Here is a 22,496-nt window from a genome sequence, read left to right as displayed (position 1 = left end):
ATAGCATTACTATATTTATTACTGTATTATATAAGCTTTATTAAAATAAAGCTGATTTTATTGGACACATGCTCTGTGCCAGACATGGCTCTAAGTGCTTTAACGCCTCACCTCATTTAAGCACACATACAAGTATAAGGTCATTGCTGACCATCCCCTAAAGTATTCTCTCTACGTCCTATCAGGATGTCCGAATATGTGGTGCAGAGGAAAAGGAGTAGGGGCTTAGAATAGGAGACCTGGGTTCCAGTCCTGGTTCTGCCATCATTGGCTGTGTAACGTCAGGAAAGCTACTCACCCTCTCTGAGCCTCACTTGCCACATCTGAAAAACGTACTTGTCTTGCTAACCACTCGCTGAGAATCAAATAAAATGAATACGTGTGATTGCACATCTTATGCACTATTTATCCTTACAATATTCTTACAACCTATGATGGGGATTCAGTTATTATTCCCATTTTACAGTTAAGAAAACCCAGGCCCAGAGAGTGAAATACAAATTCTGGCTAGGACTATCGTCACGGTTATTCTATAATAAGGCAAACACCTGTGAAAACAGACCCAAAAGGTCAATGGAAGCGGCTGTGTTTGCTTTACTTCCCTGTAGGCTGATAGCCTGATTTATTTCCAGTCCTGGCAACGAAATACATGAGAAGCATGTGTGAGCCCGAGTTCTGGTTTGTATGGAGCCCAGAGGCAGAGGGTTGGACGAAATGCTCCCGAATGCCCCCTCTAGTTGTCTGGCATCCACTGAATCTCGTGGGCCGGAGCAGACACCGCCACAGTTTCTTCCCCAGCCCCACCTGCCCATCTGGCGAGCTGTCCAGTCAGAGCTATGTGTGAAATCTGTGGGTCTTCTGTGCTGAAGTGAGAGGATTCCCACCCCACTCATCCCCCACCGTGCGAGGCATCGTGTGGACAGAGGTGGCAGCACCTTCTGATCTTGTCAGGTCGTTGAGGGAGAAGAAAGGCACAAATTCACACCCTGGGCCAGAAAAACTGAATCCCTTGCTGTCCATTGGGCATCAAAGCCCTCATCAGTATTCCTTCTTACCAAGTTACCGTAGAATTATAATTTTACCAACATATATGTCATAGCTAAGAGGGAAGTCTTAAAACCCCACCTCCTTCAGGAAGTCTTCCTGAACTGATCTCAATGCTGAAACATTTTATTGTTGATTATGCATACAGGTAGAAAAGTACATACACACACCACACACACACACAATTTAACCAAGTGTCCTACCATGTCATTTTAAAAGGGACATCGGAGGGACTTCCCTGGAGGTCCATGGTTAAGACTCTGTGCTTCCACTGCAGGGGATGTGGGTTCGATCCCTGGTCCGGGAGCTAAGATCCCACATGCTGCACGGCATGGCCAAAAAATAAAACGATCAGTAAGAAAACAAAAGAGACATCGGAGGCTCAAGGGGGTGAAGTGCCATTTTCTGTGGCTGAATTCTTCCCTACAACTAAGCATAACGGCACACTGTCCTCTCTCTCACCGCTCCCAACCACCACCTTATTCTTCTATTGAACACATATCACTGCAACATTGGACCAAGGCGCTGGGATGAGGGCAGATCGGGTGTGGGGTGGGTGCCCAGATTTATAAGGCGCTAATTCTTGCCCTGGAGGAGTCTGCAGTCTAGGAGGAGAAGACAGCTACACGGATAACCAGGTAACAGAGAGAGTGGTTAAGGTCAGAGAGAGAGAGACGTCAAGGTGCTATGAGAATCCAAAGAAAGAAGAGAGGATGCAAGATGCTCACAGTGTAAGTGGTCTTTTATACTGAATCTTGATGGGATGGGATCTGGACATGTAGGGATTCAGAGTGAGGAAGAGCCCTTTACACAGAATAGAAAATACCAGGAAGATGGACTTCCCTGGCAGTCCAGTGGTTAGGACTCCGTGCTTTCACTGCCAACAGGTTCCAATGCCTGGTCGGGGAACTAAGGTTCCAATGCCTGGTCGGGGAACTAAGGTTCCAGTGCCTGGTCGGGGAACTAAGATCCTGCAAGCCTCATGGTGTGGCAAAAAAAAAAAAGTGTCCTGAAAGGGGAATAGTAATCTCTTCCCAGCCATCCTCAGAGGGTGGATTGAGGATGACATGATAACGAACATGAAGGTGTCTTGTGAACTGGAAAGGCATTCCCTTTATTGCTCTCCAGCCCAGGAGCTCTCCACATTAAGGTGCATCAGAATCACCTGAGGTGCTCGATAAACACGTAGTTTTTGGCTTCCGGCCATAAAAAATTGGCCAGAAGCCAAGAACTGGGACTGCATCTGCCCTTCTATCAACAGCTAGAAAATTGTTATATTCCAGTATACACATACATTTAAAAACCAATTTTCAGACATTGGAAAACTAGCTGCACAAGGGCTATGGTTCCTGAGAAAAGGAATGCAAACTAGGTGAGCCCTGATCGCCCTGGCTTGCCGCCTGGGAGATTGCTACGCAGGGAGGGGGAACAAGGCAGAGCACGACAATCTCTCTGAGTTGAGGTCACAGACACTGGAGCTTGGGGAGGCTGAGGTGGCCGGAATTTACAGGGCAGAGTTAGAGAAGAAGGAGTTACGCGAAGAAAGAGCTCCAGGAATCCGCAGAGAGCCCCCTTGAGTCTGTTGCTAAACACTGAACTGTACACATCCAGGGTAAAACTCTACAAGACTCAGCAAATAATGACGGGGTTTAAGCTGAACAATTCTCAGGGCTCACACAGGCTGGAAGAGATTAGAGCTCTGACCAGCCAGACTGAAGAGACCTTGATGGTGTTCAATCAGATGACAGAGTGATCGCACCATAGCAGTAGGGATAGATTAGCCCTAGAATAATGATTACTCTAGACTGGCCCTTCAAAAAAGCCTGAAAAGTAGTCTTGAAAGGACCAAGTGGATCCACAGGTAACTTAACTACTTGCAAAAACAAAGCCCAACACTCTTTAAAGGAAAACAACAAAATCCAGCACTCGACAAAGTCACATTCAGAATGTCCAGCATAGCATAGAACAATTACTAGATATGTGAAGAAGCAGGAAAGTGAGACCCAAACTAGGAGAAAAACATAAACATAATGAGGTGAGAAATGTAAGATATAAAAAAGAACTAAGTGGCACTTCCAGGGGTAAAACTCTCCTCACAAAGCTCAGAGGGAAAGAAAGACTGGGGGAAAAAAAAAATAGAGACTCAGTGACTTGTGGAATAATATCAATCGGTTTGGATAGTTTCTGTTGCTATATCTTTAAGTTTATTGATTTTTTAAATTCTGTAGCGTTTATCTGCTTTAATCCCATCCAGTAAAACTTTCATTTTAGATACTGTATTTTCACCACTAAATGCTATCTATAAGAAAAAAGACTTTAAATTTAAAGACACAGATAAATTTAAAGGATGGGAAAAATGTAACATGCTGTATTAGTTTTCTGGGGCTGCCATAACAAATGATCACAAATGTTGTGGTTTAAGCCATTCAAATGTATTATCTTACAGTTCTGTAAGTTAGAAATCCAACATGGGTCTCACTGGGCTAAAATCAAGGCATTGGCAGGGCTGCATTCCTTTCTGAAAGCTCTAGGGGAAAATCAGTTACTCTGCCTTTTCTAGAGATAACCCACATTCCTTGGCTTATGGCCTCTTCCTCCATCTTCAAAGCAAATAAAGTAGGTCTAGTTCTTCTCACATCACACTACCCTGACCATTCTTTTGTTGTCATGTCTCCATGTGCCTACAGCCAGGAAAGGTTCTCTGCCTTTAAGGAATCAGGTGGTTAGATTTGGCACACCTGGATAATCCATGACAATCTTCCCATCTCAAGGTCTTAATTTTAATGGCATCTGCAAAGTCCCTTTTGCCATGTAAGGTAATATATTCATAGGTCCCCAAGGGTAGGATATGAACATTTTGGGGAGCTATTAGTCTGCCTATCACACATGCAAACATTAACAATGAGAAAGCTGGAGTGGCTACCAGACACTTGCACATGAAACGTTCATCAAAACAGGCTGTAGACTGGACCATATAAAAGGCCCAGAAGTTTCAATAAATGTAAAAAAGATTGAACTCACACGGAGTATGCTCTCTGACCACAAAGGAATTAAATTAGAAATCGGGAATAGAAAGATTTGGAAGTAACAAGGGAAATTACAAAATATTTTGCACTGAGTGAAAATGAAAACAAAATTTGTGGGATGCAGCAAAAACAGTGCTGGGTGGGGACTTTAGAGCTTTACGTGCTTATATTAAAAAAGAAGAAAGGTCCAAAGTCAATAATCAAACCTTCTGGGACTTCCCTGGTGGCACAGTGGTTAAGAATCCGCCCACCAATGCAGGGGACACAGGTTCGAGCCCTGGTCCAGGAAGATCCCACGTGCCGCGGAGCAACTAAGCCCGTGAGCCACAACTACTGAGCCCGCGTGCCACAACTACTGAAGCCCACGCGCCTAGAGCCCGTGCTCCGCAACAAGAGAAACCACTGCAATGAGAAGCCCATGCACCACAACGAAGAGTAGCTCCCTCTAGCTGCAACTAGAGAAAGCCTGTGTGCAGACATGAAGACCCAACACAGCCAAAAATAAATAAATATATAAAATTTAAAAAATATTTTAAAAACAGGCTAATAGGAAAATATTATAAACAACTTCATGCCAATAAGTTTGACTCTTCAGATGAAATGGACACATTCTTAAAAGACACTTATATCTACTTCCTATTGCTGCTGTTTACCACAAAGATGGTGACTTTTATTTTGGTTGCGCCACACGCCTTGCAGGATCTTAGTTCCCCAGGGACTGAATCCAGGCCCACAGCAGTGAAAGTGCCAAGTGCTAACCACTAGACCACCAGGGAATTCCCCCATTTAAAACAACACAAATTCACCATCCACCTTAGAGTTCTGGAAGCCAGAAATCCAAAATGCATCTCACCTCGCTAAAGCCAAGGTACTGGCAGGACTGCGTTCCTTCTGGAGGCTCTGGAGGAGAATGTGTTTCCCTCCCTTTCCCAGCTTCTGCATTCCTTGCCCTCTGGCTTCCAGACAGCAAGTGCCTCACTGTGGCCTCTGCTTCTGTTGTCACATCTCCTCTCTGACACTCTTGCCTCCCTCTCACAAAGACCCTTGTGATTACGCTGGACCTATCAGATCATCCAGAATAATCTTCCCAATTCAAGGTCCTTAACTTTACCGCACACTTAAAGTTGCTTTTGCCATATAAGTTAACATATTCACAGGTTTTGGCGACTAAGACAAAGGCATCTTGGGAGGTCATTCTGCCTACCAGAGACACAAATGGCCAAAATGGATACACAAAGAGAGAGAATGTTGAATAGCCCCATATCTACTAAAGTTCTTCCCACAAAGAAGCCTCCAGGCTGGGATGGCTTCAGTGGTGAATTATGTCAAACATTTAAGGAAGAAATGGAATTTGACTCATCATACCAAACACAAAAATTAACCTGAAACGGATCATAGGCCTAAACATAAAAGCATAAACAATAAAACTTCTAGAAGAACACATAGAATATGGTTTTGGCCTTGGGACAGGCAAAGAATTTTTGATAGGACACAAAAAGCATGAACTATAAAAGAAAGAAAGAAATTTTTCTTCATCAAAATAAAAACCTCATCAAAAGACAATGTTAAGAAAAAAAAAAGGTAAGCCACAGACTGGAGAAAATATTTGCAGTGCATACATCTGGCCAAGACTACTTTGCATAATAAATAAAGAACTCTTACAACTCAAAAATAAGGCAAACAATTCACCAGAAACAGTGGGTAAGGAAGATAATGGCCGAATGGCCAAAAGCACATGAGAAGATACTCGACAGCATTACTCAATAGGGAAACACTTACTAAAGCCATATTAATACACTCCTGATGGATAAAGTAAAAAAAAAAAGGCTAAAAATACCAAGCGTTAGCAAGGATGCAAAACATCTGAAACTCTCACATACTGCTGGTCAGAATAAAAAACTGTACAACCACTTTGGAAAACAATCTGACAGTTTCTTATTAAGTTAAATATATATATATATATATATATATATATATATATATATATATATTTAGTATATGACTTGGCAACTCCAATTCTAGATTTTTCCTTCTGATAAGACACATGTAACATGAAACATGAAACATATGAAAGCATATGTCTACACAAAGACTTGTCCTTTAATGATCATAGCAGCTTTTTTCAAGATAACCAAAACCTGGAAACAACTAAAATGTCCATTAATAGGTGAGTAGAAAAATTATGGTTTACCCATACCATAGAAGACTACTCAGAAATAAAAAGGAACAAACTATTGATACCTATAAGAGAATAGATGAACCTCAAAAATATTATGCTGTGGGAAAAAAAGGAAGACACAAAAGAGTATATACTCTATGATTGCCATTTACATGAAATTCTAGAACAGGCAAAACTCATCTGTCTTGACAGGAAGCAGATCAGTGGTTGACTGGGGACGAGGATGACAGCAACTGACTGCGAAGGGGCATGAGGTAGTAACCTCATTTTTTGCAGTGATGGAAATTTTGATTAGAAGGTGTATATATTTGTCAAAATTCATTGAACCGTGCACTCAAAGTGGGTACATATTATTACATGTGAGTTGTAACCCAATAAAGTTTTTTTTAAATGAAACAAAAAAAGTTAAAAATATGAAAACACTTGGGCCCCATTTCAAGTGATTCCAACACAGCAGGACTAATACGGGGCCTAGATATCTGTGTTTTAAACAAGCTCCATAGAGAATTATGCTGCAGGCTGTTTTGCTTATAGAAATGGTATTGGTTTCTATGAACACCCAACTCTTATTCAGACAACGAATCAACTAGGCAAGCAAGGAAAATTCAGAAGAAAAGTGTTTGAGTTTTTGTGGGCCCTCATCCCACCGCTCAACCTCCATTCCTCAGCTGGAATACCGGTCACTACCAAAGCATCCTCCTGGAAGCTGGCTCAGCTGTGGCTAAGCTCCCTTCACGCATTCTTTACAAAAGGAAGTCTGCTAGGAAAATGGATGGGAGGAAAGCACAGTAAAAACACAAGTGCAGAGAAACCAATATATTTATTTGCAGAGCACAGATCCTTTCCCATAATGTCATTCAAGTCTGGCACCAGGCGGGCTTGGCTGGCCCAGCTCACGGGACACGTGGTACCAACAGATATGCCTACTCTGGGGGGGAACAGCAGGTCCATAGGGAGGCTGGTGGCCCACCTCGGTGGAAGATACAACAGTACAACAGATATGCTAAGGGTACTCATAGCCCAGAGGAAAGGGTCATTTTTTTGCCAGATTGGATTAAACGGAGGTGCTCTATTTCCATTCCTTAGTCTTTTCCTGCTGCCTGACATATCTCCCCTGTCTTCCTCTGTTCTACTTGTTGAAACACTTCCCATTCTTCAAGGCCCAGCTTGAATAACACCTCCCCCTTATCAGATCACCATAGTCAAACACAACTTCCCACTCCCCCGAACTCCTATGGCACTTGGCTTGAAGAGCCCTTACAGAAATTTTGATTGGTATTTTAGATATTCATGTGCATGCTGTATCTACTAGGTTGTAATCTTGATTATAGAAACTATAACTTATGGTCCATGCTAGGGCTAAACTACATAGTTCCTAGTACGTTACTTGGCGCTTAGTCTGTGTTTTATGTACATGTATTGTAGAAAGTAATGAATGATTCAGTCCATGCGGATTCCTATCTCTGAGCTTTTGCTTATGCTGTTCCCCCTTTCTAGAAAATCCTTCCCACTTCAAGTCTTATTCCCTCCAAGGAGCCTTCTCAAATCCCCAAGCTGTTGGGCTCCTATAGCGCTCTGGGCAATCTCTATCTTATCACTTACAACAACCGCCTTCTATTGAAATTAAATATTTATTACCTGTTTCTCCTACTTAACCAGAAGCTTCAAGAAGCCAAAGAGTCCGTCCTAGTCATCCTTATCTTACCACCACCTAGCACAGTGTTCGGTGTAGTATGCATTTCATAAATATTTTTCAAACAGAATGCTCTCTTAAGAAGTTTCTGGAAGCGTTAGCCCTGTGACACAGAGGGCCCGGTTTATTTAGTCTGTGTTCCCATTAGAGTGGCCCAAACTGTCCTGAGGTCTCATTCCCAGACAAAATCCAGCGGAAACAGCCTTCCCACCCGAACTTTCTCCTTGGCTGGAGGGGTAGGACCGGATGTTCGCTGGGGTCCCTTACTGTCCTCTGATCCCCCCGATCCAGGGAAGACCCCAGCAGAACAGACTGCCGAGCGTGTGGCCTCTCCTCACAAGGTCTTTAAGGTGGACCCTCGTCCTCTAGGATGACTGGACATAGGAAAAAGAACCCGTGACCTGTCAGACCACCTCTTTCCAATACACTTCTCTCTCCTTTCACCACCTTTCCTTTCTGCGCTTCCTCGTTCTCCCAGCCGCTCTCCTCCTCCCCTTTCCGCATCTGCTTCTGCTCTCCTACCGGTCCCACCGCACTCTCTCGGTGCCGCTGCTTCCGCCTGGCCGGCTTTCCCTTTCTCGCCAGATCCCGCTCATCCATCCCGGGTCCCTTCGTTTATCCTGCTCCCCTGCCAGCCCTGCAGGAAGCCGAGACTCCTCACGAAGCTTAGAGGTGGGAGGTTGGGGGGGGAGGGGTGGGCCCTGGCGCCGCGGTCCCGCCCCTCGTGCGTGTGTGAATGTCTGTGTGGCGGTGACGCGGCGCCGGCGGAGAGCGAGGCGAGCGGATCGCCGGGGCTGCTCGGCTCCTGCGCGCCCTCGCGCTCCCCGCCGCCCGCCCAGGCGGAGGCAGGGCGCAGGCGGCGGCGGGCGGCATGGAGAGCTTGCTGGAGAACCCGGTGCGCGCCGTGCTCTACCTCAAGGAGCTCACGGCCATCGTGCAGAACCAGCAGAGCCTCATCCACACGCAGCGCCAGCGCATCGACGAGCTGGAGCGGCGGCTGGACGAGCTAAGCGCCGAGAACCGCAGCCTGTGGGAGCACCAGCAGCTGCTGCAAGCCGTGCCTCCGCCCGGGCTCGTCCCCCCGTCACCAGCCCCGCTGCCGGCCACCCCGGCCACCGCCGCCTCCGGGGCCCAGGAACAGCTCCGGGACCACGGACAGCTCCCGCCCACCGCGCCCGAGAAGCCCCCGCTTCAGCACCACGGACAGCTCCTGGCGCAGCCCCAGGCGGGCCCCAGCGGCAGGGCTCACGCATCCCAGCCGCCCCACCACCACCCGGCGGGGCCAGGGGCCGTCGCCGACAAGGAGAAGGAGCGTCCCCCGAGCTGTTGCGCCGCTGCTGGAACCCTCCTTCAGCACAAATCCCCCGCCGCCCTCGGCAAGGGCGTCCTGAGCAGGAGACCCGAGTGAGTGGGGAAGGCGGCACGGGGACCAACGTGCCGGGAGGAAGGGAAGCAAACGGGCGTGAGGAGGGGACAAGGGGGAAGTGGGGTGCACCCGAGACTGAAGAACTAGGGCCTTCAGTGTGCTTGCGGGGAGAAGTGTGTCAAGGAGGCTTGGGGGAAAGGACGGAATGATATCAGTGTCTGAGAGGGCTTGGGAGGTGTTGGAGCCAACGGGAGTATCCCAACCATCACTGGGGGCAAAGGAGGAAAGAAATGAGGGTTACTGGAAACTGGCAGATTTTAAAGGGGACAAGACTGGGGGGCAGATTAAACTGAAGAAAAGAGAACAGTTGAAGAATCTTTTCAAGTTAGGAAAAATCTGGATGGGAGTTTGGGTAGTAAAATTATTCGAATGGAGAGTGAGCTATGAAAAAGACGGAGGCTTGGCAAAGAAACATGTTGAGAGCTTTGAAAAGGGCAGGGTCCAGGGGGTCTGAGGGGCTTCAGAAGGCAGAGCACAAGGCTGAGAGGCAGGATGATGTGAGAAGGCGGGGGGCTGGAGACAGAGGAAGAGGAAGGGTGGGAGAAAGCGTTTCCCAGAGGAACGAGGTGGCTCTTTAAGTGATGCAGTGGGAGTCCAAGCCAGGAGTGGCTCATTTGGACACGCTTACTCTGCTCTGACCTGAGTGGGCACCTTTCTTCTGAATGCCCACAGACCCAGAGGGGTGCAAGGTAACAACCCACCAGGCCCATAGAGGGTCCCTTTATAGTGTCAGGATTCAGTCTGGTTGTAGCTTTTTCCTCTGACTCAAGGAGGATTTCTGTGCTGGGTGTTAGCAATCGTGGAAAGGGGATAATGATGAGAGAGACAGTTGGCTTGCGGAGATGGTATTTGGGTGGAATTCCTGTTTAAATCTCTGTTGTGGCTGGTGACTGCAAACCTTGCTTCCCCTTGGTTATTTGGTGATGACTGGAATCCCATGTTAGGTCCAGAGAGAAATATGCTCATTAGCCCCTGATGAGAAACTCTAGGACTTCAAGCTCTTTCTTTATGCCCAATGTCCATGAACTAGAGATATGGGGAGAAGAGATGAAAGAGGATTGGAATATTCTCTCCTCTGTATTGGGAAGGCTGTGACCAAGTCAGCTTCCTTTCTCTCATTAGACAGGTGATAGAAGAACACCTCACGGGAAATCAGAACCTAGTCAGCGCCTGCCCCTGACGATGGGGATGCTAAGGGAGTTGGGGGAGGGGGTGGGAAGGGTGGAGAGCCAAGAATCACCTTCAGCAGCCTTGGCGTGCCTTAGTCTAGGGCTACTTGTGAAGATTTGATGTAGACTCATTTTCTCCTCGCATCTACTGCAGAGTTAGACAAGTTGGGTCAGGACACAGGATAGATTTGACCAGAACTTCGGGTCCTTAGGCAGAAGATCCAGGATGATCTCGCAGCATTTGATGCAAGTCCCAAGAAGATGTGGTTTTCCTTCCTACCTTCCTCAATGGCCCATTTGCCCTTCCTTCAGTTTAATGGTTTTCTTTCCTTATCTGGCAGAAAAAGCAGAAAGTCAGTTTTCCCTCAGTGCCCCTGGCTCAGTAAGAGGCAAAAGGCAAAAAAAAAAAAAAAAAAAAAAGGAAAAAAAATCCAAGATACTATGTGGCTTTTTCCCCAAATACGGGCAGCTATTCCATTCCATTTCCCGGGGGTAGCCACGGCTTTGTGGGAATTGTGCTTCTTCATCTGATTCCGCTCCTCACGCCCTTTGGTGTCTCCCTCCTCCTCCACCACGTCCCCACATTCTTTGCATCCCTTCAGGGGACTGTGTGGGCAAGACCGGTTGAGGAAAGATCATTTTTCTTGGATAAGGACTTTGCTGTGGCCCCCAAGGTGGCTTAAAGACCCAAACTCTCCTGCTCAGGTGCTCTTGCTGGGAATCCAGGGATTTTAGGAATCACCTGGATTCCTACCCATCCTCACATGTCAAAACTGGAGAGAAACCGTCATGTCCTCATCTTTCCTTCTCCCTTGTCCTGCTTTTGCTTCCCAAGGGAGCAGAACAAAAATAAGTAGTTAAGATGGTGGAAGAGAGTGGAAGTTTTGGAAATCTTTCACGCGGGAAGTTGTGCCAGGCACCAAGAGGTTAAACCCAGCAGTAACTCCTTCCTTTCTCCAGATCCTCCAGCTTTTACCCCCTGCTCCCCAAGCCCGGACACCCAGAGACTTAGGGAGCTCAGACACGCATGCCTCCTCACTCTTCCTGCAGCTCCCTCCCCACTCGCATGGGAAATCATGAACATCAAGGCGGACTGAACGCCCTTTGGATCACCCATTTCTTCCCACTGTTTGGCTTAACTTCAGTCCAAGTTTCCCCCCCCAGAATCTCAGGAAGGAATCATCTTTGCTGACTACGTGTTTAGCCCCACCCTGCTCTCCACCCACGACCCCAATTTTGCACGTCTTGTCCTCCTCTGCCCAGCCTCTCAGTGGTGTAGGGCTAGATGCAGGCGGCCGGCAGGGGCCCCTCTCCATGGATCGGGTGACATGGGGAGAGGGAGAGCTGAGCCAGCAGCCCTCTCCCTGGGGCCTCTCCTGGGGATCTCCCTGATGAATCAGTTCTCTACTGGGCATGCTGATGTAGGAGGAAGAGCCAGCGGAGGGGGTCCCTGGGTCATAATTTTGCTGAAATCCGTTCTTACGTCCCCTTCTCTGGACCCATCAGGTTGAGAATGCAGCTCTGGTGAGGTTGCTGAGGGTGCGTGAGGGTTACCAGGGGCCAGGCAGCGTGAGATGCATTACCTCACCGCACGGCTTATCTCTTAGCCCCAGAACTCACCTTCCTCCCCAAATCCAGGAGACGCAGGAGCCCTGGGGACCCTGGGGCTGGGAAATAATAGATTATTTAGTTGTCATCAGATCTGCATTAACATGCAACCTGGCCTCTCTCCCTCCTTCAGCTGAGGGAGCTACTGAAGGTGATGGCCTTGGAGGTCTGGCCAAGGAAGCAACAACGCGGGTGGGGGTGAGCTCAAAGGCATCACGGAAGAACAACACCCGAGGGGTTAAAATTCTTTCTCTGCTGCTTCCTGGCTCTCGCTAAACTCCAGCCCCCACTGCCTTTGCCTCTTAATGAGAGCAGCAATCTAGCTTCCTCCTCTTTATTTTTTCAATCAAGGCTCACAGCATCTACAGAATTGATTATCCCTTTCCTGGCTGGAGCCAGAGCCTCAGCTTGACCTGGCAAAAATCCCCTCCGCGTCATGGAAGCACGTGACCTGACCTGAAGCTCCCGGCTTCAGTGTGGCCACAACTTCTCTGTCTGAGCACACGTTGGCCCACCCACCCAGCCGTGCATTTAGAGCCAACGGACCCCAGTGTCTGCCCAAGTCCCCAAGCCCACAGGCAGGGGATTACTGGAGGGTGGCAAAGATTCCTGCCTTATAATTCAAATTCAGCACCTACCCTGGGCTCCCTACCTCCAAGGCACCGTGAAGTCCGAATAGCTCCCGCGTTCTCCTCTTCCTCCCTTGTCTTTCTTTACACGCTTCCTCTTCCTCCCTACTTTCCCCCTTCTCCTTTTCCTTCCTTTGCTCTTACCCTCCTTCCCTCCCCTCAAATATGTTCCCTCTCCTGTATTTTCTTCCTTCCATCCTTTGCTTCCATTTAAGCTGCGTAGGGAAGTCTCCTCCTCTCTGCTCCCACCCTAAGCGTAAACTGAATCTTGAGTCATCTTTTGAGCACCACGGTCTCATGCTACCTGGAGGCCGGGGCACGGCCGGAAGACCCCTGGACGTGCTTTTTAGCCTGTTGTCTGAGATGCTGATTGGAGCCGGCATCTCTGCTCCTACTGAGTCCGGGTTGTCTGGAGGTGGCAGACAGCAAAGACTGGCCCCTCCTGGGAGCTATTAAGAGAGTATGACAGTCTGTCAGTCAACTCTACTGTATCAAGCGTCCGGTCCGTTCAAAAAGACAGGAGAGATGCCGACAGCCCTTTGCTCAACACACCCGAGACACAGACCTAGAAACACCTAAATAAGTGGAAGCGGACCGCAGGTGCCCAGAGCCATCCTCTATCAGAACAGAATGGGGTTAAGAGGGTGAGCGTACAAAGCATGTTCAGAGCCCAGAGAGGTTTCCTTGGTTGGAGTCAAGGGCTTATGTCAAGAATAGCGAGAACCAAGGAGAGCTGGAAGGGGGACGGAGCCGGGAGGAGCCGATCCACAGAGATGTCTGTGCTACGCGTGCTCACCATCCCACCCTCTGACCTACAGCCCCTCCCCCCATCATCCCTCCCCCGACCAGGCTAAACCCATCAACGTGGGAAGGAGATCTGGTGCCGGGGTCCTTTCTGCCTTGTGGCCGAAAGCCCTTCTTGCTGAGGAAGCAACGTTACTGCCTGGCTCCCTGGCCTGCCTGTCCTCCTTTTCTTTCCTGTCTCAGCGAGGAGAGAGCTTCGGGCTGCTCACCTGGAAAAGGGGCCGAATGAAGGCTCACTGAGAGGAGGGTGTGGGTGTCTTTTGCTCACTCAGCGGCTGGTACGGAGCAGGCACTGGTGACGATCTGCTGTCCCCTGCCTCTCCGAGGGCCTGGACCAGTGTTCTTCCCTCCCTCTCATCCAAAAAGAAACCAGTCACCCCAGCCTCAGGAAAACCCGACGGCCTCCCTGCTGCTCAGCAGCCCGTGTGCCTTCCTCCCCAGCCATCTCCTTCCTAGCCGGAGCCCTTCCTGGGCCCACACAGTCAGCACCAGTGGCCCTTGCACAGGCATTTGGCGCGTCTTCCTCTTGGCCTGAAACCCAGTGGGAGGAGCAGCAGTTGGTCCTGCTGATTCAGCAAATATCTATGCGGCCTGAGTTTCAAAGATCACTTATGAAAAATGGCAGATGTGGGTCAGGTCTGGTGGGGGGAGAGTGAATGAAAGGGAGGGTGACATGAAAAAGTGGGGAGAGCCAGGACAAGCAGCTGGACCCTGGTCTGGAAAGAGGCCTGGATCTTGGATTGAAATCCCACGTAAGGGGTTTCTTAGTAAGAGGTCCTGAGGATGCTTTCATTGCATCTGGCAGATCCCCAAATGTAAGGCCATCTGGCAGGATCTCCGAGGCTTGGGCCACTGCAGCGCCTTCCTCCTCTGCTTCTGGAAAAGCACAAAGCGCGGGTTCCCACACGGGCTGCTAAGGGTTTTTGTTTTCACGCAGGAATGGAGCGGTCCTCTCCATTTCAGGCAATGAGGGCATTAACAAACAGAAAGGGGCAGGAGTAGAGCGAGGGAGAACTTAGGCTGTTCAGGCCAACAGGAACTTAAGGAAACCATAGAATCACAGAATTTTCAAGATCTAGGTGGTTCAGAACATGGGCTTTGGAGGTAGGCATACCTGGGTATGAATCCTGCTCTACCACCTACCAGCTGGGACACCTTACATTCATGGTGTACCTTCTTTGAGCCGTGGTTTTTTCATTTATGATATGAAGAATAATATCTACTTTAAAGGGATGTTTTAAACTTTTAAAATTAGATAGGTTTTTTTTTTTTTACTGTTTCAGGCACAAAGTAAGTGCTCAATATATTGTAACATTTCTATGGATAAAGAAACCAGGGCCCAAGGCTCATCCAGAGTTAGACCATAGCTATCCAGGAGAATACAGGTTCAGCATTCCTTCAGGAATTCTTCCAGGCCACCTATCTAGAGTGACCTTTCCTCAACCACTCCCCTACCTCTGGACAGTGTGTACCCAAGCTATTCCAGATATGTGAATGGGCGCTTGCCTTAAAATGCAGCTAGGCAGGACAAATCACCATCCCTTAGTGATCTATAATGAGGTCTCACAACTGTATAGCTGGGAAATGCTTCCTTAAGCCCAACCTAAATTTCTTCGGTTGCATTTTCAGATTGTTTGCACTTCTCTTAAGGACACTGAAGGGATCTGAGTTACCACCCAACACCCCGTGGGGATGAGAATGACCTCATCCATTTTCTAAATGGGGAAACTACAGTCTCATCTAGTACGCAGACGTGACAAGGACAAAAGTGGAGAGTGGGGGACTGGAGTCTGAACCAGGAGATTGCCTCCCATTTGCTGGAATGAAAGCTAAACCCATTGCTCCAAATTCTTCCATCCCGGGAATGGAAAGGACAAGGTAGAACCGCACTTTGCAGGACCCTGAGGTCAGAAAGTGAGGCAGAACAGCAGGGAGGGGCCGAGAAAAGGGGAGGCCTGACCCGACGTGGGGTTCTGGTGGAGGCTGGGGGGGAGGGTGGCTGGAGGAGGACTCTGATTTTCCTGGTCAAGCCGAGAGGGTAAAGGAGTTTCTTCTCGTAAGGACTCTGTTAGATGAAATACCTTCTAGAAAACACAAAACAAATGGAAAAGGAAGGGTGGCAAGGTGGTCGTGGCTGTGTGTGTGTGTGTGTGTGTGTGTGTGTGTGTGTGTGTGTGCGCGTGCTGAGACACGGCGTGGGGCAAAGGCTGTCGTGCTGTTGCTGTTTGGAATATCCCATCTGGAGGGTTATGTAACTCTGTGATGCTAATGCCTGGGCTGTGCTGAGCGCTCCCTTTCCTTGCCAGCTGGGGCCCGGGCTCTGTGGACAGGGAGCCTGCAGGCCTGTCCAAGTCCAGAGAAGTGTCCCCCTGCCCCACACCCTCATGCTGTATGGTGGCAGGTCATTTCCTCCGGGCCACAGCTGCAGGGGCTGGAGGGCCTTAGGAGCTGGACCAGGGTCCCCCAGCCCCTCTGGGGAGTCAGGTGAATGTCAGAGCTGGAAAGGTCCTGTTAGGTCATTTGGACTGAACTTCTCATTTGGCAAACGAGAAAACTATGGCCCAAGACAGAAGTGACTAGTGCTTCCAAACTGGTTAGTGGCCGAACTAGGTATAGAACTCAGCTTCTCTAAACTCTTCATCCAGTACTCTCGTCAATATAGTGGGGGACCAAGAGGACCAGTCAGGACTGCTCTGTGGGTGTGCGTGGCCAAACTTACCGCGAGTTATGGGGCCTTCAGGCATTCCACAGGGGTCTCGCTGCCTTCCAGAATATCTCGCCTATGCCAACAATTCTACACGTAGAGATTCCTTTGGGTACTTCAAGGTTATCCCCCTTGTTAAAATGCAAATTCTCCTAGGACAGGAGAAAAAAACAACACATTTGGCTCTATTAGACTGTTGCACTTCAGCATGAAAGAGTTCATCTGAGCAGTTTCTGAAGGGCGGGTTTGATAAGGGAGGAGGATGCCTAGTGGCCAGGGCAGCAGGCTTATAAGGCATTGAAGGGCTCATGGGGGATGCTGTTGAGAGTCTAAATGGTCTTCACCTCCACTGTATTTTGCAGAGAATTAGCACTGCCTTGCCTGGGCCTGGTAAGCAAAGGGCAGGGACCCAGGGCACTCACTCCCACACTGGCTTGTCTTGAAAAAGTAATTATCTGGGCTGGAGAAGGAATACTTCCCCAAGGAGCTTCATGTGTAAAAGTCATAACGCAGGAATTTAAGGAGCATCCTGGTGCTTGGTAAGCACTTTTGATCCTTTCTAGGCTCTTAAAATAATTTTTTTTTTTTTTTTTTTTTGTGGTACGTGGGCCTCTCACTGTCGTGGCCTCTCCCGTTGTGGAGCACAGGCTCTGGACGCGCAGGCTCAGCGGCCACGACTCACGGGCCCAGCCGCTCCGCAGCATGTGGGATCTTCCCAGACCAGGGCACGAACCCGTGTCCCCTGCATCGGCGGGCGGACTCTCAACCACTGCGCCACCAGGGAAGCCCTTAAAATAATTTTCTGGGTGGCAAAATTTCACACAGCTCTATTGGGGTTTGTCACGGTGGGGATGAATAGCATGGGGGATGGAGGCCAACTCAACACTTAGTAGGTGTGTGATGAGTAATGCTGGAAGGAATAAACTCTCAGTGCGTAGGGCACAGGCAGGCCCATCCACGCTTGAGTGGAGGGAGGGGGTATGGAGTCAGGGCTGAAGAAGGTCTCATCTGGAGGGAGCCCCACCAGGGGGTGGGCTGTGCTCTGGCCCACGAGCACAGTTTCTGCAGCTGAGCACCTGGGAAATGCTGGATCAGAGGCTTAGCTCTTAAGGCCATCTGGGGAGTGAGGGGGACCTGGGTGCCCCTCGCAGCTAACAGATCCCACCTCAATTCTACCGGTGAGTATGGAGAGCCCTCCTTCCGCTCTGCCCCCAGCCTCTGCCCAGTCCAGTCTTTAGCCTGGGAAGCTGCATTAAGAATGAAGCATGAGGGACCTCCCTGGCGGTCCAGTGGTTAAGACTCCGCACTTCCACTGCAGGAGGTGCAGGTTCGATCCCTGGCTGGGTAACGAAGATCCCGCCACGGCCAAACAAAACAATGAAGCAGAGAAAGCCCTTGGAGTGTTTCACCTCAGACACCTACACACATGGCCTGTCAGCAGGTTGAACCAGAAACGGAAAATGGACCTATGAGGATGGGAGGGAGAGGAAGCCGGAATCGCGGCCACGTCTCCAGGTAGAAAGAGACAAAGGAGAGCTGGACTCTGGGGTCCCACTCTGGCCTGGGAGAAGCAACAGGAAGCAGCATCAGGCTCCAGGCCTCTCCTCTTTCTCTGCCAGGCAGTGGCGTCAGCTCTGGTCAGGGAGACGTTAGGACCCTGCCAGGAGGCGACTAGATGTGAATCCGGCGTGGCTGCGTTTGTGGGACTGAGGGGGTGCGTCTGAGTGTGGGTGAGTGTTTTCCTGACTTGGGCTGGGGGAAAGGGGTGAGGATCCCACCACACAGCACAGGCCTTCCTTCTCCCTGTCTCCCCACCCCCGGGGCTCGTCACCCTGTCAGGACTCTGGGTTCCTTCTCCTTTTCTCTGTGTGCTTGTTTCTCTCTTCTGGCCAGCCAGGTCCTCCCGTCTGTAAAATGGGGCGAGTCTACAGTGCCTCCATGCCCCGTTTTCTACCCCTCACTCTGCCTCGAGCGTGAAGAAGACCTGGCCTCTGGAGGCTGTGAGCTCCTGGGAAAGAGGCTGCCCGGACGGTGGGCGGCATAGGGGCGAGACATCTGGGGGTCTAGTGACGCATTTTGTTTGGAAGGTCAGGTACCAGCAGCAGCAAGATGCATATGCCAAGCTGCAGCGTGATCTTCCCTGCACCCAACTTGGCCTGGCTGCGGCCAGGGACTGGCGCCCACGACCTCTCTGGGCTGGACAAGTCAGGTCAAACCAGCTGTCCCCCTGCCTCCAGCCAGGAATGCACTCCCCATCCCAGCAGAGAGGCAAGGGAATTCCACCATTTCTTCTGTGATAAATGATTCCAAACGACCACAATTTTCATTCAACACATCAATCCAACACAATGATTATTTAAAACAGCAACAGCAACAAAAACTCTGCAGAGCAGTTGGGAATCTCTTGCCTATGTCTAGTTTCAGCGTTTCCAGTGCACAGTCTGGTCTTTACAAACGGAGATGCCCTGGTGCTTCCAAACCGGCTGGTTGGGCATCTTGGACATTCCTGGAGCTACTCAACTCGTAAGAGCCCGTGGGTGAGGGCCAAAGGGAATTCCAGAGGCAGGTGAAGGCACCGTGCTGCACAGCACTGGATCGGGGTGGGGAGGGAGCCCAGAAGCTAGACTGAGCCCAGAAGCCAGGACTCCCGAGTTCCGATTGCTGTGTCCACCCTCACAGACCCCAAGTGTGAGCTTGCAGCAAGCCGCTCCCCCTTCACTGGGCCTTGGTGTCCCCTCTGCCCAATGGGGACAATCAGTCTTTGCCCACCTTTGGGCCCCTCTCCGCCCTCAGCTCACTGAGTCTGTGGTAAAGCAGGGCTGTTCAGAGGCTGCTGCAGCAGGAAGCACTTATCTTAGACGGGCAAAGTGACCTCCAAATGGTAAGAGCCTTAGGAAGGGAGCTCAGAACCCACTCTCCATTTCGAGAAAACAAAGGAGACAGACCCTGGGGCCGGGTGTAGGGCGGCCAGGCCCCGCAGGTCGGGGAGGGCGGGGTGAATTCTGCGGGGGCTTCCCGCTCCAGTCCCCCAGGAATTTCCACGGGGCCCCCTCTGGACATTGGCGCGTCAACAGCTGGAGGGGAGCGCTAAGGATGCAGCCCCCTCTTCGCCCCGACTCGCCGGGAGCCTGGGGAAGCCCTTCCGCGGGCGGCGCATCCCATGGGCTCCGCGGGGGCGGACCCAACGAGCCGGGCTCGCGGCTGCGTGGGCGGCCTGGCGAGCTGCGGCGGGCGGCGCGGGATCTACCCGCCCACGCGCCCCTCGGCGCTTCCCAGCGGGGGCGGCAGAGTGAGCCCCCACCCCCGCGCCCGGAAGCCGCGCGCCCTGCGCCCATCCCGGCGTGGAGGCTGCTGAGTCACGCGCCCGGGAAGCGCGGCCGCTGCTCCCCCATCCCCCCCACTGCGCGCCCGGGCCCCGTGGGGGTGGGGAGGGGCGCGTCTCGCGGGTCCGCTGCTCCCCTCCCCCCACCCCCGCGGCCCTCCCCGCTAGCCTGGCGAGCCGCCCGCCCACGTCGTCTGGGAGCATCCCAGCCGCGCGCCTCCCGGGGGAGGAGCTTCCGGGCTGCGACCCCGCCCCACACCCGACAGGCCGGGCCGCTGCCCGAGGGTGCGGGCGCTGCGGGCGGGGCGTGCGCTCCGGTCCCGGCCTCCGTGGGCCACTGCCCGGGTTGGGGGGAGGGCCCTCGCCGTGCTGGGGGAAGCCGGGATCAGGGTGGTGTCACAGAGGTCGGGGAGGGCGGGGTGAACTCTGCGGGGGCTTCCCGCTCCAGCCCCCCAGGAATAGAACGGAGGTCCAGTCCTACCGAGCGTCCACCTGCCTAGCCTTCCTTGTACCCGAGTCACCTTGGCCAGAGAATCCGAGCTCCGTCTTAGCCTTCCATATCTATATTTGTATTTTGTACAAGTAGAAATCTTCGAGTTCTGGCCCAGCCTGTGATAGCCATAGTGGCTCAGAAGGTGGCCTGGGGTTTGAACCCTGACTCGGTCATGTACTAACTGTGATCCTCAGCAATGACAGCCTTGGCTTCCTTGTCTGTAAAATGGGGGTAGGATTAGTGATAACCTTCCAGGACCGCTGCGAAAATTCAGAGTTGATGCCAATAAAGCACTGAGCAACCCAGGCGCACTGGGAACTCGAAGGACAGCAGTTATTCGGGGACCCCTCTGGCAGGAACTGGGCCAGAAAGTGATTTTTGAAGGTGGAGGCTTCCCGAGGGCTCCGAACGGGGCTCCTCCTTCCCTCCCTGACAGCCTCTCAAATATTTGAATACAGTCATTCCCCCTCCCTGGCCTCCTGGACGGCTCCCTCCAGCCGCCTCCTTTACTTTCTCCTTTTCTTTCCAGTGAGCACACTGACGCCTACACTTTCTGCTCCACGTGGGTCTGGGGGTGTCTCTGCCCACCTGGTCACTGGCTTCTAGCTCCCAGAACACAGCAGCTGGAGACAGCCCTGTGGCCCAGGAGGTGTGGCCCAGCCAGCATGGGGGCAAGGAGAGTCCCTCCCTCCCCCCTCCCCCCCCCCCCCTCTCCCCAGCGTTGCAGGTTCTGGACCCTGCCTGGCTCTGGATGGCACCTAGGAACCCACTGGCTTTCTCGGCCCCGGGCCACACAGATGGGACCTGGCAAACGAGGTCAATGAAAGTCCCTGGGCTCTTTCTGCTGTCTTCCGCTTCTGGCCACCTGTACTTCTGCAAGTGGCTTTCATTTTAACACCCAAAGAGCTGAACTTTTCACATGGCTCCGTTTGTTTTCATTTTGTTAATCCGGTTGTGTTCTTTTTAAAAGTTAATTTACTCTTTTCAAACAGGTAATACTTCGACATAGTCCAAAATTTGAAAGATGCAAGTGTTCTCAGTGAAAAGTGTCTCCCTGCCCTTGTTTCCCACCCACTCACCCACAACCCTACCCCCGTCCGCTATCCCCAGCAACTACTGTTAGAAATTTCTTGTGCATCCTTCCAGGGATAGTCTATGTATATTCAAGCAAATATATATATATATATATATATATATATACTTGTTTAGATATGTGTATGTTTCTTTTTACACAAATGGTAGTATACTATATGCCACTCTGCATCTTGTGTTTTTTTTCCCCCCCCCAATAATAATCTATCCTGATGATCCTTCCATATTCAGTATAAAAAGAGCTGTCTCATTCCTTTCAATAGCTGTAAAGTATTCCATTGTGTGGCTGTCCTTTCTTCTCGTCTGCTGAGCGTGTAGAAGGCAAGCCCTGGGTAGCCTGCCTCTGTGTAATCATTTGGGGTGGGCTTTTCTGAGGGTGGGGTGGGTGGTGGATGGGTAGGCAGACATTACCCAGGGGCTCCATTTGAACTTGGCCCTCCAGCTGCGGACCTGCGGCTGGAGCCTCCTACAGACATTGGTAAATTGCGGTAGAAATAAGATTAAGGGAGCGGGCTTCCCTACCTGAAAACGCTTCACCACTCTTCCAGCTTGGAAGAGTTGTCTGCAGTCCTCAGGGCTGGGGGAGCTCCCAGGATATTATAATCTGGTTCAAAATGAGCTGAAAGTGAGTCCTACAGCCCCACCTCCTTCAGGAAGTCTTCCTTAACTGATCTAATAAACAGAGTTTCTCATCGCCTCTTCCCCTACTTCCCACCCCGGGCTGAGCACACTCCAGTTCTTGCTAACGATGAAGTTAATTCTTCATTCCTGTGGCTTAAAAGTGCTTGTTTTCTTCTCTCCATAAGTATATGCTTATGGCATCTGTATTCTTTCTTTCACTTAACAAATATTTATCGATTATCTGCTGTGTGCAGTTACTGTGCCAAGTACCAGGGAACAGTAGTGAGCAAAAAACCCCACATCCCTTCAGGAAGCTTATAGACAAAAAATGAACTAGATTAAGAATGAAAACAGAGTACGTCTGATGGGATAAGTGCTCTGAGGAGAAATAAAACAGAGCAAGGGGGCCTGGGAATAAAGGGATTTGCAATTTCAGACAGGGTGCCCTGGGCAGGCCTCCTGGAGAGCTAAGAGAGCACCTGAGAGATGCCCTGGAGGAGGGGTTCTGTGCCATCTGGGGGAGGAGATTTCCTGGCCAAGGCGGGCGCAGCACAGAGGTGAGTGAGGGAGCCTGTCTAGTTGTTCAGGTAAGACAGGGGCAGAGGGAGCGCAGGGAGAGTGGTCTGAGGTGAGTCAGAGACTTTGGTGGGGTGGAGGGAGGCTGGGGGCGTGCAGGGCTGCAGCAG

At 50.8% G+C, this 22,496-nt stretch overlaps 1 protein-coding gene across 1 annotated transcript in view; it reads left to right on the top strand.

Annotated features, from left to right (window-relative positions):
• The first annotated feature begins 8,813 nt into the window (after positions 1–8,813).
• Positions 8,814–22,496, top strand: part of IQSEC3 (IQ motif and Sec7 domain 3) — a 97,590-nt gene continuing 83,907 nt past the window's right edge. Inside the window, exon 1 of the mRNA XM_029205640.1 lies at positions 8,814–9,346. Coding sequence (XP_029061473.1) covers positions 8,814–9,346 — 533 coding nt within the window. The remainder of the gene's footprint in view (positions 9,347–22,496) is intronic.

Source organism: Monodon monoceros, unplaced genomic scaffold, assembly GCF_005190385.1.
Source record: "Monodon monoceros isolate NGI ecotype Baffin Bay Population unplaced genomic scaffold, NGI_Narwhal_1 Super_Scaffold_6, whole genome shotgun sequence".
NCBI classification, from domain to species: Eukaryota; Metazoa; Chordata; class Mammalia; order Artiodactyla; family Monodontidae; genus Monodon; species Monodon monoceros.
Note: the sequence above shows the minus strand (reverse complement) of the source record. Positions and strands in the feature narration are given on the sequence as shown.